Genomic DNA, 19,406 nt, shown 5'->3' with positions numbered 1-19,406 from the left:
AGTGTCACACATACATACAGTTATTGATTAGTGATCAGTGTCACACATACATACTTATTGATTAGTTATCAGTGTCACACATACACACTGTTATTGATTAGTGATCAGTGTCACACATACACACTTATTGATTAGTTATCAGTGTCACACATACACACTTATTGATTAGTGATCAGTGTCACACATACACACTTATTGACTAGTGATGAGTGTCACACATACACACTTATTGATTAGTTATCAGTGTCACACATACACACTTATTGATTAGTGATCAGTGTCACACATACATACAGTTATTGATTAGTGATCAGTGTCACACATACACACTTATTGATTAGTGATCAGTGTCACACACACACACACACACACACACTGTTATTGATTAGTGATCAGTGTCACACATACACACTTATTGACTAGTGAGCAGTGTCACACATACACACTTATTGATTAGTGATCAGTGTCACACATACATACAGTTATTGATTAGTGATCAGTGTCACACATACATACTTATTGATTAGTTATCAGTGTCACACATACACACTGTTATTGATTAGTGATCAGTGTCACACATACACACTTATTGATTAGTTATCAGTGTCACACATACACACTTATTGATTAGTGATCAGTGTCACACATACACACTTATTGATTAGTGATCAGTGTCACACATACATACAGTTATTGATTAGTGATCAGTGTCACACATACACACTTATTGATTAGTGATCAGTGTCACACATACATACAGTTATTGATTAGTGAGCAGTGTCACACATACACACTTATTGATTAGTGATCAGTGTCACACATACACACTTATTGACTAGTGATCAGTGTCACACATACACACTTATTGATTAGTTATCAGTGTCACACATACACACTTATTGATTAGTGATCAGTGTCACACATACACACAGTTATTGATTAGTGATCAGTGTCACACATACACACAGTTATTGATTAGTGATCAGTGTCACACATACACACTTATTGATTAGTGATCAGTGTCACACATACACACAGTTATTGATTAGTGATCAGTGTCACACAATTAGACAGTCAGGGGGGACATATTAGACTAGTGTCAGAGACAGGATCAGACCGCAGGTCTGGCAGCTGTCATACCACTGGGGGTTGGGAGCTGTCTCTTAATTAGACGGATTTAGAGCGGGGTCAGAGAGTGCTGCCAGGCTCATGGCTTTATGAGATTACACCTAGAATAGGATTTCTGCCTTGTGAGAGGAGCGGCAGCTGTCTCTCACACTGTCTCTCTCTCTCTCTGAGCAGTCACTCTCTCTGAGCTGTCTCTCACACTGTCTCTCTCTCTGTGAGCAGTCACTCTCTCTGAGCTGTCTCTCACACTGTCTCTCTCTCTGTGAGCAGTCACTCTCTCTGAGCTGTCTCTCACACTGTCTCTCTCTCTGTGAGCAGTCACTCTCTCTGAGCTGTCTCTCACACTGTCTCTCTCTCTCTGAGCAGTCACTCTCTCTGAGCTGTCTCTCACACTGTCTCTCTCTCTCTGAGCAGTCACTCTCTCTGAGCTGTCTCTCACACTGTCTCTCTCTCTCTCTGTGAGCAGTCGCTCTCTCTGAGCTGTCTCTCACACTGTCTCTCATGTACTGCACTTTCAGCTGTCTCTCACACTCTCTCTCTCTCTCTCTCTCTCTCTCTCTCATGTACTGCACTTTCAGCTGTCTCTCACACTGTCTCTCTCTCTCATGTACTGCACTTTCAGCTGTCTCTCACACTGTCTGTCTCTCACACTGTCTCTCTCTCTCATGTACTGCACTTTCAGCTGTCTCTCACACTGTCTCTCTATCTCATGTACTGCACATTCAGCTGTCTCTCACACTGTCTCTCTCTCTGAGCTGTCTCTCACACTGTCTCTCTATCTCATGTACTGCACTTTCAGCTGTTTCTCACACTGTCTCTCTATCTCATGTACTGCACTTTCAGCTGTCTCTCTCTGTGAGCAGTCTCTCTGTGAGCTGTCTCTCTCTCTGTAAGCAGTCTCTGTCTCTGATAAATCTATCACTCTCTGTAAGCAGTCTCTCTGTCTCTGATCAGTCTCTCAATCTGTGCGAGCAGTCTATCTTCCTCACAGTGAGCAGTCCCTCTCTCTGAGCAGTACCTCTTTCTCAGAACAGTCTCTATCTCTGAGCAGTCCCTCGTCCTCTCTGTGCGCAGTCTGTCAGTGAGTAGTCTCTCTCTTGGAGCAGTCTCTCTCTCTCGGAGCAGTCTCTCACTCTCGGAGCAGTCTCTCACTCTCGGAGCAGCTTCTCTCTCAGTGAGCAGTCTCTCTCTCTCGGAGCAGTCTCTCACTCTCGGAGCAGTCTCTCTCTCTCGGAGCAGCCTCTCGCTCTCGGAGCAGTCTCTTGCTCTCGGAGCAGTCTCTCACTCTCGGAGCAGCCTCTCTCTCAGTGAGCAGTCTCTCACTCTCGGAGCAGTCTCTCGCTCTCGGAGAAGCCTCTCGCTCTCGGAGAAGCCTCTCGCTCTCGGAGCAGCTTCTCTCTCAGTAAGCAGTCTCTCTCGGAGCAGTCTCTCTCGGAGCAGTCTCTCTGTTACCTGTGCTACCTGCTCCAGCGGTCTCTGGTTCTGTCCGGACAGCTCCTGCACGGCGCTGGCGGTCCCTCGTCCTCTCTGTGCGCAGTCTCTCAGTGAGCAGTCTCTCAGTGAGCAGCCTCTCTCTCAGTGAGCAGCCTCTCTCTCAGGGAGCAGTCTCTCTCAGTGAGCAGTCTCTCTCTCTCTCAGTGAGCAGTCTCTCAGTGAGCAGTCTCTCTCGGAGCAGTCTCTCTCAGTGAGCAGTCTCTCAGTGAGCAGTCTCTCTCGGAGCAGTCTCTCTCAGTGAGCAGCCTCTCTCTCAGGGAGCAGTCTCTCTCAGTGAGCAGTCTCTCTCTCTCAGTGAGCAGTCTCTCTCAGTGAGCAGTCTCTCAGTGAGCAGTCTCTCTCGGAGCAGTCTCTCTCAGTGAGCAGTCTCTCTCGGAGCAGCCTCTCTCGGAGCAGTCTCTCTCTCAGTGAGCAGTCTCTCTCGGAGCAGTCTCTCTGTTACCTGTGCTACCTGCTCCAGCGGTCTCTCTGTTCGGACAGCTCCTGCACGGCGCTGGCGGTCCCTCGTCCTCTCTGTGCGCAGTCTCTCAGTGAGCAGTCTCTCAGTGAGCAGCCTCTCTCTCAGGGAGCAGTCTCTCAGTGAGCAGTCTCTCTCAGTGAGCAGTCTCTCTCTCTCTCTCTCAGTGAGCAGCCTCTCTCTCAGTGAGCAGCCTCTCTCTCAGGGAGCAGTCTCTCAGTGAGCAGTCTCTCTCAGTGAGCAGTCTCTCTCTCTCTCAGTGAGCAGCCTCTCTCTCAGGGAGCAGTCTCTCTCAGTGAGCACTCTCTCTCTCTCAGTGAGCAGTCTCTCTCGGAGCAGTCTCTCTGTTACCTGTGCTACCTGCTCCAGCAGTCTCTGGTTCTGTTCGGACAGCTCCTGCACGGCGCTGGCGGTCCCGCGGCCGCACTCTCGCTGCTCTGACATTTGCTGTCTCATCTGCAGTCTGAGCTCGGTGAGCTCGCTCTCGAGGTCTGTGACCTGCGCTCTCCACTCGCGCTCTCGCACTTCCATCTTCAGACGCAGAGCGTGCTTCTCCTGCTCCAGCCGCTGCGAGAGACCTGTGACATCATCCGCTGACCCCTTACATCACCCGCAGACCCCTGACCTCCGCTGACATCACACGCTGACCCCTGACCTCCTCTGCTGACATCACACGCTGACCCCTTACATCACCCGCTAACCCCTGACCTCCGCTGACATCACACGCTGACCCCTGACCTCATCTGCTGACCCCTTACATCACCTGCTGACCCCTGACCTCCGCTGACATCACACGCTGACCCCTTTCATCCCCCGCTGACCCCTGACCTCCGCTGACATCACACGCTGACCCCTGACCTCCTCTGCTGACATCACACGCTGACCCCTTACATCACCCGCTGACCCCTGACCTCCGCTGACATCACATGCTGACCCCTGACCTCCTCTACTGACATCACACGCTGACCCCTTACATCACACGCTGACCCCTTACATCACACGCTGACCCCTTACATCACCCGCTGACCCCTGACCTCCTCCGCTGACATCACACTCTGACCCCTTACATCACACGCTGACCCCTGACCTCATCCCCTGACATCACACGCGGACCCCACATACTGACCACTGACATAATCCGCTGACCCCTTACATAATCCGCTGACCCCTGACCTCATCCGCTGACATCACACGCGGATCCCTGACATCACACGCGGACCTCTGACCAAACACGTGGAACCCTGACCTCATCCTCTGACCTCTGAATTCCCACACTGATCCCTCACCTCCTCTCCCTGTTCTCTCTGTCCTCTTCCCCATTCCTCCCCCAGCTCTTTCCCCTTCTTCCCCCTCTTGCCCCCCCTTTCCTCCCCCTCTCTCTTCCCCCCTCCCCCTCTCTTTCTTCTCCTCCCCCCCTTTTTCTTCTCCCCCGCTCTTTCTTCTCCCCCTCCCCCCTCTCTTTCTCCCCCCCTCTCTTTCTTCACCCCCTCCCCCTCTCTTTTTTTCCCCCTTCCCCCTCTTTCTCCCCCCCCCTTCCCCCTCTCTTTCTTCCCCCCCTCTCTTTCTTCCCCCCCTCCCCCTCTCTTTTCCCCCCCCTTCCCCCTCTTTCTTCCCCACTTTCCCCTCTTTCTTCTCCCCCTCCCCCCTCTTTCTTCTCCCCCTCCCCCCTTTTCTTCTCCCCCGCTCTTTCTTCTCCCCCTCCCCCTCTCTTTCTTCCCCCCCTCCCCCTCTTTCTTCTCCTCCCCCCCTTTTTCTTCTCCCCCGCTCTTTCTTCCCTTCCTCCCCCCTCTCTTTCTTACCCCCCTCCCCCCTCTCTTTCTTCCCCCCCTCCCCCCTCTCTTTCTTCCCCCCCTCTCTTTCTTCCCCCCTCCCTTCTTCCTCTCCCCCCTCGCCTCCTGGGTCTCTCAGTTCCTTCTTCATCGTTCTCTCTCTCTCTCTCCCTCTCCCTCTCTCTCTCCCCCTCTCTCTCTCCCCCTCTCTCTCTCTCCCTCTCTCTCCCTCTCTCTCTCTCCCCCCCTCTCTCTCTTTCTCCCCCTCTCTCTCCCCTTCACGGCCTCCCTCCGCCTCTCCAGCTCCTCGTTCCTCTCCAGTAAGGCCTTCCCCAGCTCGGTGGCCTCCTCTCCCCCCTCACCTCCTGCGTCTCCCTCAGCTCCTCCCTCCTCCTCTCCCCCCTCACCTCCTGTGTCTCCCTCGCGGCCTCCCTCCTCCTCTCCCCCCTCACCTCCTGCGTCTCCCTCCGCCTCTCCAGCTGCTCGTTCCTCTCCAGTAAGGCCTTCCCCAGCTCCGCGGCCTCCTCTCCCCCCTCACCTCCTGCGTCTCCCTCAGCTCCTCCCTCACGGCCTCCCTCCGCCTCTCCAGCTCCTCGTTCCTCTCCAGTAAGGCCTTCCCCAGCTCCGCGGCCTCCTCTCCCCCTCACCTCCTGCGTCTCCCTCAGCTCCTCCCTCACGGCCTCCCTCCGCCTCTCCAGCTCCTCGTTCCTCTCCAGTAAGGCCTTCCCCAGCTCGGCAGCCTCCTCTCCCCCCTCACCTCCTGCGTCTCCTTCAGCTCCTCCCTCACGGCCTCCCTCCGCCTCTCCAGCTCCTCGTTCCTCTCCAGTAAGGCCTTCCCCAGCTCTGCGGCCTCCTCTCCCCCCTCACCTCCTGCGTCTCCCTCAGCTCCTCCCTCCTCCTCTCCCCCCTCACCTCCTGCGTCTCCCTCAGCTCCTCCCTCCTCCTCTCCCCCCTCACCTCCTGTGTCTCCCTCGCGGCCTCCCTCCTCCTCTCCCCCCTCACCTCCTGCGTCTCCCTCAGCTCCTCCCTCACAGGCCTCCCTCCGCCTCTCCAGCTCCTCGTTCCTCTCCAGTAAGGCCTTCCCCAGCTCTGCGGCCTCCTCTCCCCCCTCACCTCCTGCGTCTCCCTCAGCTCCTCCCTCCTCCTCTCCCCCCTCACCTCCTGCGTCTCCCTCAGCTCCTCCCTCACGGCCTCCCTCCGCCTCTCCAGCTCCTCGTTCCTCTCCAGTAAGGCCTTCCCCAGCTCGGCGGCCTCCTCTCCCCCCCTCACCTCCTGCGTCTCCCTCAGCTCCTCCCTCACGGCCTCCCTCCTCCTCTCCAGTTCCTCGTTCCTCTCCAGTAAGGCCTTCCCCAGCTCTGCGGCCTCCTCTCCCCCCTCACCTCCTGCGTCTCCCTCAGCTCCTCCCTCACGGCCTCCCTCCGCCTCTCCAGCTCCTCGTTCCTCTCCAGTAAGGCCTTCCCCAGCTCGGCGGCCTCCTCTCCCCCCTCACCTCCTGCGTCTCCCTCAGCTCCTCCCTCACGGCCTCCCTCCTCCTCTCCAGCTCCTCGTTCCTCTCCAGTAAGGCCTTCCCCAGCTCTGCGGCCTCCTCTCCCCCCTCACCTCCTGCGTCTCCCTCAGCTCCTCCCTCACGGCCTCCCTCCTCCTCTCCAGCTCCTCGTTCCTCTCCAGTAAGGCCTTCCCCAGCTCGGCGGCCTCCTCTCCCCCCTCACCTCCTGCGTCTCCCTCAGCTCCTCCCTCACAGCCTCCCTCCGCCTCTCCAGCTCCTCGTTCCTCTCCAGTAAGGCCTTCCCCAGTTCTGCGGCCTCCTCTCCCCCCTCACCTCCTGCGTCTCCCTCAGCTCCTCCCTCACGGCCTCCCTCCGCCTCTCCAGCTCCTCGTTCCTCTCCAGTAAGGCCTTCCCCAGCTCTGCAGCCTCCTCTCCCCCCTCATCTCCTGCGTCTCCCTCAGCTCCTCCCTCACGGCCTCCCTCCGCCTCTCCAGCTCCTCGTTCCTCTCCAGTAAGGCCTTCCCCAGCTCTGCGGCCTCCTCTCCCCCCTCACCTCCTGCGTCTCCCTCAGCTCCTTCCTCACGGCCTCCCCTCCGCCTCTCCAGCTCCTCGTTCCTCTCCAGTAAGGCCTTCCCCAGCTCGGCGGCCTCCTCTCCCCCCTCACCTCCTGCGTCTCCCTCGCGGCCTCCCTCACAGCCTCCCTCCGCCTCTCCAGCTCCTCGTTCCTCTCCAGTAAGGCCTTCCCCAGCTCTGCGGCCTCCTCTCCCCCCTCACCTCCTGCGTCTCCCTCAGCTCCTCCCTCACGGCCTCCCTCCGCCTCTCCAGCTCCTCGTTCCTCTCCAGTAAGGCCTTCCCCAGCTCGGCGGCCTCCTCTCCCCCCTCACCTCCTGCGTCTCCCTCAGCTCCTCCCTCACGGCCTCCCTCCGCCTCTCCAGCTCCTCGTTCCTCTCCAGTAAGGCCTTCCCCAGCTCGGCGGCCTCCTCTCCCCCCCTCACCTCCTGCGTCTCCCTCAGCTCCTCCCTCCTTCTCTCCCCCCTCACCTCCTGCGTCTCCCTCAGCTCCTCCCTCACGGCCTCCCTCCTCCTCTCCAGCTCCTCGTTCCTCTCCAGTAAGGCCTTCCCCAGCTCGGCGGCCTCCTCTCCCCCCTCACCTCCTGCGTCTCCCTCAGCTCCTCCCTCCTCCTCTCCCCCCTCACCTCCTGCGTCTCCCTCAGCTCCTCCCTCATGGCCTCCCTCCGCCTCTCCAGCTCCTCGTTCCTCTCCAGTAAGGCCTTCCCCAGCTCTGCGGCCTCCTCTCCCCCCTCACCTCCTGCGTCTCCCTCAGCTCCTCCCTCACGGCCTCCCTCCGCCTCTCCAGCTCCTCGTTCCTCTCCAGTAAGGCCTTCCCCAGCTCTGCGGCCTCCTCTCCCCCCTCACCTCCTGCGTCTCCCTCAGCTCCTCCCTCACGGCCTCCCTCCGCCTCTCCAGCTCCTCGTTCCTCTCCAGTAAGGCCTTCCCCAGCTCCGCGGCCTCCTCTCCCCCCTCACCTCCTGCGTCTCCCTCAGCTCCTCCCTCACGGCCTCCCTCCGCCTCTCCAGCTCCTCGTTCCTCTCCAGTAAGGCCTTCCCCAGCTTTGCGGCCTCCTCTCCCCCCTCACCTCCTGCGTCTCCCTCAGCTCCTCCCTCACGGCCTCCCTCCGCCTCTCCAGCTCCTCGTTCCTCTCCAGTAAGGCCTTCCCCAGCTCCGCGGCCTCCTCTCCCCCCTCACCTCCTGCGTCTCCCTCAGCTCCTCCCTCACGGCCTCCCTCCGCCTCTCCAGCTCCTCGTTCCTCTCCAGTAAGGCCTTCCCCAGCTCGGCGGCCTCCTCTCCCCCCTCACCTCCTGCGTCTCCCTCAGCTCCTCCCTCACGGCCTCCCTCCTCCTCTCCAGCTCCTCGTTCCTCTCCAGTAAGGCCTTCCCCAGCTCGGCGGCCTCCTCTCCCCCCTCACCTCCTGCGTCTCCCTCAGCTCCTCCCTCACGGCCTCCCTCCGCCTCTCCAGCTCCTCGTTCCTCTCCAGTAAGGCCTTCCCCAGCTCGGCGGCCTCCTCTCCCCCCCTCACCTCCTGCGTCTCCCTCAGCTCCTCCCTCACGGCCTCCCCTCCGCCTCTCCAGCTCCTCGTTCCTCTCCAGTAAGGCCTTCCCCAGCTCGGCGGCCTCCTCTCCCCCCCTCACCTCCTGCGTCTCCCTCAGCTCCTCCCTCACGGCCTCCCTCCGCCTCTCCAGCTCCTCGTTCCTCTCCAGTAAGGCCTTCCCCAGCTCTGCGGCCTCCTCTCCCCCCTCACCTCCTGCGTCTCCCTCAGCTCCTCCCTCACGGCCTCCCTCCACCTCTCCAGCTCCTCGTTCCTCTCCAGTAAGGCCTTCCCCAGCTCCGCGGCCTCCTCTCCCCCCTCACCTCCTGCGTCTCCCTCAGCTCCTCCCTCACGGCCTCCCTCCGCCTCTCCAGCTCCTCGTTCCTCTCCAGTAAGGCCTTCCCCAGCTCGGCGGCCTCCTCTCCCCCCTCACCTCCTGCGTCTCCCTCAGCTCCTCCCTCACGGCCTCCCTCCGCCTCTCCAGCTCCTCGTTCCTCTCCAGTAAGGCCTTCCCCAGCTCGGCGGCCTCCTCTCCCCCCTCACCTCCTGCGTCTCCCTCAGCTCCTCCCTCCTCCTCTCCCCCCTCACCTCCTGCGTCTCCCTCAGCTCCTCCCTCACGGCCTCCCTCCTCCTCTCCAGCTCCTCGTTCCTCTCCAGTAAGGCCTTCCCCAGCTCGGCGGCCTCCTCTCCCCCCTCACCTCCTGCGTCTCCCTCAGCTCCTCCCTCACGGCCTCCCTCCTCCTCTCCAGCTCCTCGTTCCTCTCCAGTAAGGCCTTCCCCAGCTCTGCGGCCTCCTCTCCCCCCCTCACCTCCTGCGTCTCCCTCAGCTCCTCCCTCACGGCCTCCCTCCGCCTCTCCAGCTCCTCGTTCCTCTCCAGTAAGGCCTTCCCCAGCTCGGCGGCCTCCTCTCCCCCCTCACCTCCTGCGTCTCCCTCAGCTCCTCCCTCCTCCTCTCCCCCCTCACCTCCTGCGTCTCCCTCAGCTCCTCCCTCACGGCCTCCCTCCTCCTCTCCAGCTCCTCGTTCCTCTCCAGTAAGGCCTTCCCCAGCTCGGCGGCCTCCTCTCCCCCCCTCACCTCCTGCGTCTCCCTCAGCTCCTCCCTCCTCCTCTCCCCCCTCACCTCCTGCGTCTCCCTCAGCTCCTCCCTCACGGCCTCCCTCCGCCTCTCCAGCTCCTCGTTCCTCTCCAGTAAGGCCTTCCCCAGCTCTGCGGCCTCCTTTCCCCCCTCACCTCCTGCGTCTCCCTCAGCTCCTCCCTCACGGCCTCCCTCCGCCTCTCCAGCTCCTCGTTCCTCTCCAGTAAGGCCTTCCCCAGCTCTGCGGCCTCCTCTCCCCCCTCACCTCCTGCGTCTCCCTCAGCTCCTCCCTCACGGCCTCCCTCCGCCTCTCCAGCTCCTCGTTCCTCTCCAGTAAGGCCTTCCCCAGCTCGGCGGCCTCCTCTCCCCCCTCACCTCCTGCGTCTCCCTCAGCTCCTCCCTCACGGCCTCCCTCAGCCTCTCCAGCTCCTCGTTCCTCTCCAGTAAGGCCTTCCCCAGCTCTGCGGCCTCCTCTCCCCCCTCACCTCCTGCGTCTCCCTCAGCTCCTCCCTCACGGCCTCCCTCCGCCTCTCCAGCTCCTCGTTCCTCTCCAGTAAGGCCTTCCCCAGCTCGGCGGCCTCCTCTCCCCCCTCACCTCCTGCGTCTCCCTCAGCTCCTCCCTCACGGCCTCCCTCCGCCTCTCCAGCTCCTCGTTCCACTCCAGTAAGGCCTTCCCCAGCTCCGCGGCCTCCTCTCCCCCCTCACCTCCTGCGTCTCCCTCAGCTCCTCCCTCACGGCCTCCCTCCGCCTCTCCAGCTCCTCGTTCCTCTCCAGTAAGGCCTTCCCCAGCTCGGTGGCCTCCTCTCCCCCCTCACCTCCTGCGTCTCCCTCAGCTCCTCCCTCACGGCCTCCCTCCGCCTCTCCAGCTCCTCGTTCCTCTCCAGTAAGGCCTTCCCCAGCTCGGCGGCCTCCTCTCCCCCCTCACCTCCTGCGTCTCCCTCAGCTCCTCCCTCACGGCCTCCCTCCGCCTCTCCAGCTCCTCGTTCCTCTCCAGTAAGGCCTTCCCCAGCTCGGCGGCCTCCTCTCCCCCCTCACCTCCTGCGTCTCCCTCAGCTCCTCCCTCACGGCCTCCCTCCGCCTCTCCAGCTCCTCGTTCCTCTCCAGTAAGGCCTTCCCCAGCTCTGCGGCCTCCTCTCCCCCCTCACCTCCTGCGTCTCCCTCAGCTCCTCCCTCACGGCCTCCCTCCACCTCTCCAGCTCCTCGTTCCTCTCCAGTAAGGCCTTCCCCAGCTCCGCGGCCTCCTCTCCCCCCTCACCTCCTGCGTCTCCCTCAGCTCCTCCCTCACGGCCTCCCTCCGCCTCTCCAGCTCCTCGTTCCTCTCCAGTAAGGCCTTCCCCAGCTCGGCGGCCTCCTCTCCCCCCTCACCTCCTGCGTCTCCCTCAGCTCCTCCCTCACGGCCTCCCTCCGCCTCTCCAGCTCCTCGTTCCTCTCCAGTAAGGCCTTCCCCAGCTCGGCGGCCTCCTCTCCCCCCTCACCTCCTGCGTCTCCCTCAGCTCCTCCCTCACGGCCTCCCTCCTCCTCTCCAGCTCCTCGTTCCTCTCCAGTAAGGCCTTCCCCAGCTCGGCGGCCTCCTCTCCCCCCTCACCTCCTGCGTCTCCCTCAGCTCCTCCCTCACGGCCTCCCTCCTCCTCTCCAGCTCCTCGTTCCTCTCCAGTAAGGCCTTCCCCAGCTCTGCGGCCTCCTCTCCCCCCTCACCTCCTGCGTCTCCCTCAGCTCCTCCCTCACGGCCTCCCTCCGCCTCTCCAGCTCCTCGTTCCTCTCCAGTAAGGCCTTCCCCAGCTCGGCGGCCTCCTCTCCCCCCTCACCTCCTGCGTCTCCCTCAGCTCCTCCCTCCTCCTCTCCCCCCTCACCTCCTGCGTCTCCCTCAGCTCCTCCCTCACGGCCTCCCTCCTCCTCTCCAGCTCCTCGTTCCTCTCCAGTAAGGCCTTCCCCAGCTCGGCGGCCTCCTCTCCCCCCTCAACTCCTGCGTCTCCCTCAGCTCCTCCCTCCTCCTCTCCCCCCTCACCTCCTGCGTCTCCCTCAGCTCCTCCCTCACTTCCTCCCTCCGCCTCTCCAGCTCCTCGTTCCTCTCCAGTAAGGCCTTCCCCAGCTCTGCGGCCTCCTCTCCCCCCTCACCTCCTGCGTCTCCCTCAGCTCCTCCCTCACGGCCTCCCTGCGCCTCTCCAGCTCCTCGTTCCTCTCCAGTAAGGCCTTCCCCAGCTCTGCGGCCTCCTCTCCCCCCTCACCTCCTGCGTCTCCCTCAGCTCCTCCCTCACGGCCTCCCTCCGCCTCTCCAGCTCCTCGTTCCTCTCCAGTAAGGCCTTCCCCAGCTCCGCGGCCTCCTCTCCCCCCTCACCTCCTGCGTCTCCCTCAGCTCCTCCCTCAAGGCCTCCCTCAGCCTCTCCAGCTCCTCGTTCCTCTCCAGTAAGGCCTTCCCCAGCTCTGCGGCCTCCTCTCCCCCCTCACCTCCTGCGTCTCCCTCAGCTCCTCCCTCACGGCCTCCCTCCGCCTCTCCAGCTCCTCGTTCCTCTCCAGTAAGGCCTTCCCCAGCTCGGCGGCCTCCTCTCCCCCCTCACCTCCTGCGTCTCCCTCAGCTCCTCCCTCACGGCCTCCCTCCGCCTCTCCAGCTCCTCGTTCCTCTCCAGTAAGGCCTTCCCCAGCTCCGCGGCCTCCTCTCCCCCCTCACCTCCTGCGTCTCCCTCAGCTCCTCCCTCACGGCCTCCCTCCGCCTCTCCAGCTCCTCGTTCCTCTCCAGTAAGGCCTTCCCCAGCTCTGCGGCCTCCTCTCCCCCCTCACCTCCTGCGTCTCCCTCAGCTCCTCCCTCACGGCCTCCCTCCTCCTCTCCAGCGCTCCTCGTTCCTCTCCAGTAAGGCCTTCCCCAGCTCGGCGGCCTCCTCTCCCCCTCACCTCCTGCGTCTCCCTCAGCTCCTCCCTCACGGCCTCCCTCCGCCTCTCCAGCTCCTCGTTCCTCTCCAGTAAGGCCTTCCCCAGCTCGGCGGCCTCCTCTCCCCCCTCACCTCCTGCGTCTCCCTCAGCTCCTCCCTCACGGCCTCCCTCCGCCTCTTCAGCTCCTCGTTCCTCTCCAGTAAGGCCTTCCCCAGCTCGGCGGCCTCCTCTCCCCCCTCACCTCCTGCGTCTCCCTCAGCTCCTCCCTCACGGCCTCCCTCCGCCTCTCCAGCTCCTCGTTCCTCTCCAGTAAGGCCTTCCCCAGCTCTGCGGCCTCCTCTCCCCCCTCACCTCCTGCGTCTCCCTCAGCTCCTCCCTCACGGCCTCCCTCCACCTCTCCAGCTCCTCGTTCCTCTCCAGTAAGGCCTTCCCCAGCTCGGCGGCCTCCTCTCCCCCCTCACCTCCTGCGTCTCCCTCAGCTCCTCCCTCACGGCCTCCCTCCGCCTCTCCAGCTCCTCGTTCCTCTCCAGTAAGGCCTTCCCCAGCTCGGCGGCCTCCTCTCCCCCTCACCTCCTGCGTCTCCCTCAGCTCCTCCCTCACGGCCTCCCTCCGCCTCTCCAGCTCCTCGTTCCTCTCCAGTAAGGCCTTCCCCAGCTCGGCGGCCTCCTCTCCCCCCTCACCTCCTGCGTCTCCCTCAGCTCCTCCCTCACGGCCTCCCTCCTCCTCTCCAGCTCCTCGTTCCTCTCCAGTAAGGCCTTCCCCAGCTCGGCGGCCTCCTCTCCCCCCTCACCTCCTGCGTCTCCCTCAGCTCCTCCCTCACGGCCTCCCTCCTCCTCTCCAGCTCCTCGTTCCTCTCCAGTAAGGCCTTCCCCAGCTCTGCGGCCTCCTCTCCCCCCTCACCTCCTGCGTCTCCCTCAGCTCCTCCCTCACGGCATCCCTCCTCCTCTCCAGCTCCACGTTCCTCTCCAGTAAGGCCTTCCCCAGCTCTGCGGCCTCCTCTCCCCCCTCACCTCCTGCGTCTCCCTCAGCTCCTCCCTCACGGCCTCCCTCCTCCTCTCCAGCTCCTCGTTCCTCTCCAGTAAGGCCTTCCCCAGCTCTGCGGCCTCCTCTCCCCCCTCACCTCCTGCGTCTCCCTCAGCTCCTCCCTCACGGCCTCCCTCCTCCTCTCCAGCTCCTTCGTTCCTCTCCAGTAAGGCCTTCCCCAGCTCGGCGGCCTCCTCTCCCCCCTCACCTCCTGCGTCTCCCTCAGCTCCTCCCTCACGGCCTCCCTCCGCCTCTCCAGCTCCTCGTTCCTCTCCAGTAAGGCCTTCCCCAGCTCGGCGGCCTCCTCTCCCCCCTCACCTCCTGCGTCTCCCTCAGCTCCTCCCTCACGGCCTCCCTCCGCCTCTCCAGCTCCTCGTTCCTCTCCAGTAAGGCCTTCCCCAGCTCGGCGGCCTCCTCTCCTCCCTCACGGCCTCCCTCCGCCTCTCCAGCTCCTCGTTCCTCTCCAGTAAGGCCTTCCCCAGCTCTGCGGCATCCTCTCCCCCCTCACCTCCTGCGTCTCCCTCAGCTCCTCCCTCACGGCCTCCCTCCGCCTCTCCAGCTCCTCGTTCCTCTCCAGTAAGGCCTTCCCCAGCTCTGCGGCCTCCTCTCCCCCCTCACCTCCTGCGTCTCCCTCAGCTCCTCCCTCACGGCCTCCCTCCGCCTCTCCAGCTCCTCGTTCCTCTCCAGTAAGGCCTTCCCCAGCTCTGCGGCCTCCTCTCCCCCCTCACCTCCTGCGTCTCCCTCAGCTCCTCCCTCACGGCCTCCCTCCACCTCTCCAGCTCCTCGTTCCTCTCCAGTAAGGCCTTCCCCAGCTCGGCGGCCTCCTCTCCCCCCTCACCTCCTGCGTCTCCCTCAGCTCCTCCCTCACGGCCTCCCTCCGCCTCTCCAGCTCCTCGTTCCTCTCCAGTAAGGCCTTCCCCAGCTCGGCGGCCTCCTCTCCCCCCTCACCTCCTGCGTCTCCCTCAGCTCCTCCCTCACGGCCTCCCTCCGCCTCTCCAGCTCCTCGTTCCTCTCCAGTAAGGCCTTCCCCAGCTCGGCGGCCTCCTCTCCCCCCTCACCTCCTGCGTCTCCCTCAGCTCCTCCCTCACGGCCTCCCTCCTCCTCTCCAGCTCCTCGTTCCTCTCCAGTAAGGCCTTCCCCAGCTCGGCGCCTCCTCTCCCCCCTCACCTCCTGCGTCTCCCTCAGCTCCTCCCTCACGGCCTCCCTCCTCCTCTCCAGCTCCTCGTTCCTCTCCAGTAAGGCCTTCCCCAGCTCGGCGGCCTCCTCTCCCCCCTCACCTCCTGCGTCTCCCCTCAGCTCCTCCCTCACGGCCTCCCTCCTCCTCTCCAGCTCCTCGTTCCTCTCCAGTAAGGCCTTCCCCAGCTCTGCGGCCTCCTCTCCCCCCTCACCTCCTGCGTCTCCCTCAGCTCCTCCCTCACGGCCTCCCTCCTCCTCTCCAGCTCCTCGTTCCTCTCCAGTAAGGCCTTCCCCAGCTCTGCGGCCTCCTCTCCCCCCTCACCTCCTGCGTCTCCCTCAGCTCCTCCCTCACGGCCTCCCTCCTCCTCTCCAGCTCCTCGTTCCTCTCCAGTAAAGCCTTCCCCAGCTCGGCGGCCTCCTCTCCCCCCTCACCTCCTGCGTCTCCCTCAGCTCCTCCCTCACGGCCTCCCTCCGCCTCTCCAGCTCCTCGTTCCTCTCCAGTAAGGCCTTCCCCAGCTCGGCGGCCTCCTCTCCCCCCTCACCTCCTGCGTCTCCCTCAGCTCCTCCCTCACGGCCTCCCTCCGCCTCTCCAGCTCCTCGTTCCTCTCCAGTAAGGCCTTCCCCAGCTCGGCGGCCTCCTCTCCTCCCTCACGGCCTCCCTCCGCCTCTCCAGCTCCTCGTTCCTCTCCAGTAAGGCCTTCCCCAGCTCTGCGGCCTCCTCTCCCCCTCACCTCCTGCGTCTCCCTCAGCTCCTCCCTCACGGCCTCCCTCCGCCTCTCCAGCTCCTCGTTCCTCTCCAGTAAGGCCTTCCCCAGCTCGGGCGGCCTCCTCTCCCCCCTCACCTCCTGCGTCTCCCTCAGCTCCTCCCTCACGGCCTCCCTCCGCCTCTCCAGCTCCTCGTTCCTCTCCAGTAAGGCCTTCCCCAGCTCGGCGGCCTCCTCTCCCCCCTCACCTCCTGCGTCTCCTCAGCTCCTCCTCACGGCCTCCCTCCGCCTCTCCAGCTCCTCGTTCCTCTCCAGTAAGGCCTTCCCCAGCTCGGCGGCCTCCTCTCCCCCCTCACCTCCTGCGTCTCCCTCAGCTCCTCCCTCACGGCCTCCCTCCGCCTCTCCAGCTCCTCGTTCCTCTCCAGTAAGGCCTTCCCCAGCTCGGCGGCCTCCTCTCCCCTCTCACCTCCTGCGTCTCCCTCAGCTCCTCCCTCACGGCCTCCCTCCTCCTCTCCAGCTCCTCGTTCCTCTCCAGTAAGGCCTTCCCCAGCTCTGCGGCCTCCTCTCCCCCCTCACCTCCTGCGTCTCCCTCAGCTCCTCCCTCACGGCCTCCCTCCTCCTCTCCAGCTCCTCGTTCCTCTCCAGTAAGGCCTTCCCCAGCTCGGCGGCCTCCTCTCCCCCCTCACCTCCTGCGTCTCCCTCAGCTCCTCCCTCACGGCCTCCCTCCGCCTCTCCAGCTCCTCGTTCCTCTCCAGTAAGGCCTTCCCCAGCTCGGCGGCCTCCTCTCCCCCCTCACCTCCTGCGTCTCCCTCAGCTCCTCCCTCACGGCCTCCCTCCGCCTCTCCAGCTCCTCGTTCCTCTCCAGTAAGGCCTTCCCCAGCTCGGCGGCCTCCTCTCCTCCCTCACGGCCTCCCTCCGCCTCTCCAGCTCCTCGTTCCTCTCCAGTAAGGCCTTCCCCAGCTCTGCGGCCTCCTCTCCCCCCTCACCTCCTGCGTCTCCCTCAGCTCCTCCCTCACGGCCTCCCTCCGCCTCTCCAGCTCCTCGTTCCTCTCCAGTAAGGCCTTCCCCAGCTCGGCGGCCTCCTCTCCCCCTTCACCTCCTGCGTCTCCCTCAGCTCCTCCCTCACGGCCTCCCTCCGCCTCTCCAGCTCCTCGTTCCTCTCCAGTAAGGCCTTCCCCAGCTCGGCGGCCTCCTCTCCCCCCTCACCTCCTGCGTCTCCCTCAGCTCCTCCCTCACGGCCTCCCTCCGCCTCTCCAGCTCCTCGTTCCTCTCCAGTAAGGCCTTCCCCAGCTCGGCGGCCTCCTCTCCCCCCTCACCTCCTGCGTCTCCCTCAGCTCCTCCCTCACGGCCTCCCTCCGCCTCTCCAGCTCCTCGTTCCTCTCCAGTAAGGCCTTCCCCAGCTCGGCGGCCTCCTCTCCCCTCTCACCTCCTGCGTCTCCCTCAGCTCCTCCCTCACGGCCTCCCTCCGCCTCTCCAGCTCCTCGTTCCTCTCCAGTAAGGCCTTCCCCAGCTCGGCGGCCAGTAGCAGGTCCTTATTCTTCCTCTCCAGGGCCAGGGCCAGATCTTCCTCTCCTCCCTCCTCATCCTCCTCCCCCCGATACGAGGGTCTCCGCTCCAGCAGGAAGGGGTAGAAATGCTCCTCCATGCTGGGGGAGGCCAGACCCCCATTCCAACCCCAGGGGATCCCTCCCCGAGGCTCCGCTCCCTCCGAGGTCATGGGAGGGAGGAGGGCTGCGTGGGGAGAGAGGGGAGAGGAAGGTGAGGGGAGAGAGAGAGGAGAGGGAGAGAAGGAAGAGAGAGGAGGGGGGAGAGGTGAGAGGAGAGGTGAGAGGAGAGGGGAGAGATGAGAGGAGGGGGGAGAGGTGTAGATGTGAGGAGGGGAGGGGGGTGTAGCGGTTAGATGTGAGGAGAGGAGGGGGGTGTAGTGGTTAGATGTGAGGAGAGGAGGGGGGTGTAGTGGTTAGATGTGAGGAGAGGAGGGGGGTGTAGAGGTTAGATGTGAGGAGAGGAGGGGGGTGTAGTGGTTAGATGTGAGGAGAGGAGGGGGGTGTACGGGTTAGATGTGAGGAGAGGAGGGGGGTGTAGAGGTTAGATGTGAGGAGAGGAGGGGGGTGTAGAGGTTAGATGTGAGGAGAGAGGGGGTGTAGAGGTTAGATGTGAGGAGAGGAGGGGGTGTAGGGGTTAGATGTGAGGAGAGGAGGGGGGTGTAGAGGTTAGATGTGAGGAGAGGAGGGGGGTGTAGAGGTTAGATGTGAGGAGAGGAGGGGGGTGTAGAGGTTAGATGTGAGGAGAGGAGGGGGGTGTAGCGGTAGATGTGAGGAGAGGAGGGGGGTGTAGAGGTTAGATGTGAGGAGAGGAGGGGGGTGTAGAGGTTAGATGTGAGGAGAGGAGGGGGGTGTAGGGGTTAGATGTGAGGAGAGGAGGGGGGTGTAGAGGTTAGATGTGAGGAGAGGAGGGGGGTGTAGAGGTTAGATGTGAGGAGAGGAGGGGGGTGTAGAGGTTAGATGTGAGGAGAGGAGGGGGGTGTAGAGGTTAGATGTGAGGAGAGGAGGGGGGTGTAGGGGTTAGATGTGAGAGAGGAGGGGGGGTGTAGGGGTTAGATGTGAGGAGAGGAGGGGGGTGTAGTGGTTAGATTTGAGGAGAGGAGGGGGGTGTAGTGGTTAGATGTGAGGAGAGGAGGGGGGTGTAGTGGTTAGATGTGAGGAGAGGAGGGGGGTGTAGTGGGTTAGATGTGAGGAGAGGAGGGGGGGTGTAGAGGTTAGATGTGAGGAGAGGAGGGGGGTGTAGAGGTTAGATGTGAGGAGGAGGGGGGTGTAGAGGGTTAGATGTGAGGAGAGGAGGGGGGTGTAGAGGTTAGATGTGAGGAGAGGAGGGGGGTGTAGAGGTTAGATGTGAGGAGAGGAGGGGGGTGTAGAGGTTAGATGTGAGGAGAGGAGGGGGGTGTAGCGGTTAGATGTGAGGAGAGGAGGGGGGTGTAGGGGTTAGATGTGAGGAGAGGGGGGGTGTAGCGGTTAGATGTGAGGAGAGGAGGGGGGTGTAGGGGTTAGATGTGAGGAGAGGAGGGGGGTGTAGAGGTTAGATGTGAGGAGAGGAGGGGGGTGTAGGGGTTAGATGTGAGGAGAGGAGGGGGGTGTAGAGGTTAGATGTGAGGGAGAGGAGGGGGGTGTAGGGGTTAGATGTGAGGAGAGGAGGGGGGTGTAGAGGTTAGATGTGAGGAGAGGAGGGGGGTGTAGAGGTTAGATGTGAGGAGAGGAGGGGGGTGTAGAGGTTAGATGTGAGGAGAGGAGGGGGGTGTGTAGTGGTTAGATGTGAGGAGAGGAGGGGGGTGTAGTGGTTAGATGTGAGGAGAGGAGGGGGGTGTGGGTTGTTGTGAGGAGAGGAGGGGGGTGTAGGGTTAGATGTGAGGAGAGGAGGGGGGTGTAGAGGTTAGATGTGAGGAGAGGAGGGGGGTGTAGGGGTTAGATGTGAGGAGAGGAGGGGGGTGTAGAGGTTAGATGTGAGGAGAGGAGGGGGTGTAGTGGTTGATGTGAGGGAGGAGGGGGTGTAGAGGTTAGATGTGAGGGAGGAGGGGGGTGTAGGGGTTAGATGTGAGGAGAGGAGGGGGGTGTAGGGTTTGATGTGAGGTGAGGTGGGGGTGTAGGGTTAGATGTGAGGAGAGGAGGGGGGTGTGAGGGTTAGATGTGAGGAGAGGAGGGGGGTGTGTAGTGGTTAGATGTGAGGAGAGGAGGGGGGTGTAGTGGTTAGATGTGAGGAGAGGAGGGGGGTGTAGAGGTTAGATGTGAGGAGAGGAGGGGGGTGTAGGGGTTAGATGTGAGGAGAGGAGGGGGGGTGTAGAGGTTAGATGTGAGGAGAGGAGGGGGTGTAGGGTTAGATGTGAGGAGAGGGGGGGGTGTAGAGGTTAGATGTGAGGAGAGGAGGGGGGTGTAGGGGTTAGATGTGAGGAGAGGAGGGGGGTGTAGAGGTTAGATGTGAGGAGAGGAGGGGGGGTGTAGGGTTAGATGTGAGGAGAGGAGGGGGGTGTAGAGGTTAGTGTGAGGAGAGGGGGGGGTGTAGGGGTTAGATGTGAGGAGAGGAGGGGGTGTAGAGGTTAGATGTGAGGAGAGGAGGGGGGTGTAGGGGTTAGATGTGAGGAGAGGAGGGGGGT

General features: G+C 62.7%; 1 protein-coding gene across 4 annotated transcripts in view; it reads right to left on the bottom strand.

Moving 5' to 3' along the window:
• LOC142477624 (BICD family-like cargo adapter 2) overlaps positions 1-17,015 on the bottom strand; it is a 33,055-nt gene extending 16,040 nt beyond the window's left edge. For all 4 annotated transcript variants that reach the window (XM_075582322.1, XM_075582323.1, XM_075582324.1 and 1 more), the window contains exons 1-2: positions 16,689-17,015; positions 3,431-3,646 (exon numbers count right to left, since the gene is read on the bottom strand). In XM_075582322.1, the coding sequence (XP_075438437.1) occupies positions 3,431-3,646; positions 16,689-16,979 (507 nt within the window). In that variant the 5' untranslated portion in view covers positions 16,980-17,015. The remainder of the gene's footprint in view (positions 1-3,430; positions 3,647-16,688) is intronic.
• Positions 17,016-19,406: the final 2,391 nt, after the last annotated feature.

The sequence above is a fragment of the Ascaphus truei genome, unplaced genomic scaffold, assembly GCF_040206685.1.
Source record: "Ascaphus truei isolate aAscTru1 unplaced genomic scaffold, aAscTru1.hap1 HAP1_SCAFFOLD_2222, whole genome shotgun sequence".
Taxonomy (NCBI): domain Eukaryota; kingdom Metazoa; phylum Chordata; class Amphibia; order Anura; family Ascaphidae; genus Ascaphus; species Ascaphus truei.
Note: the sequence above shows the minus strand (reverse complement) of the source record. Positions and strands in the feature narration are given on the sequence as shown.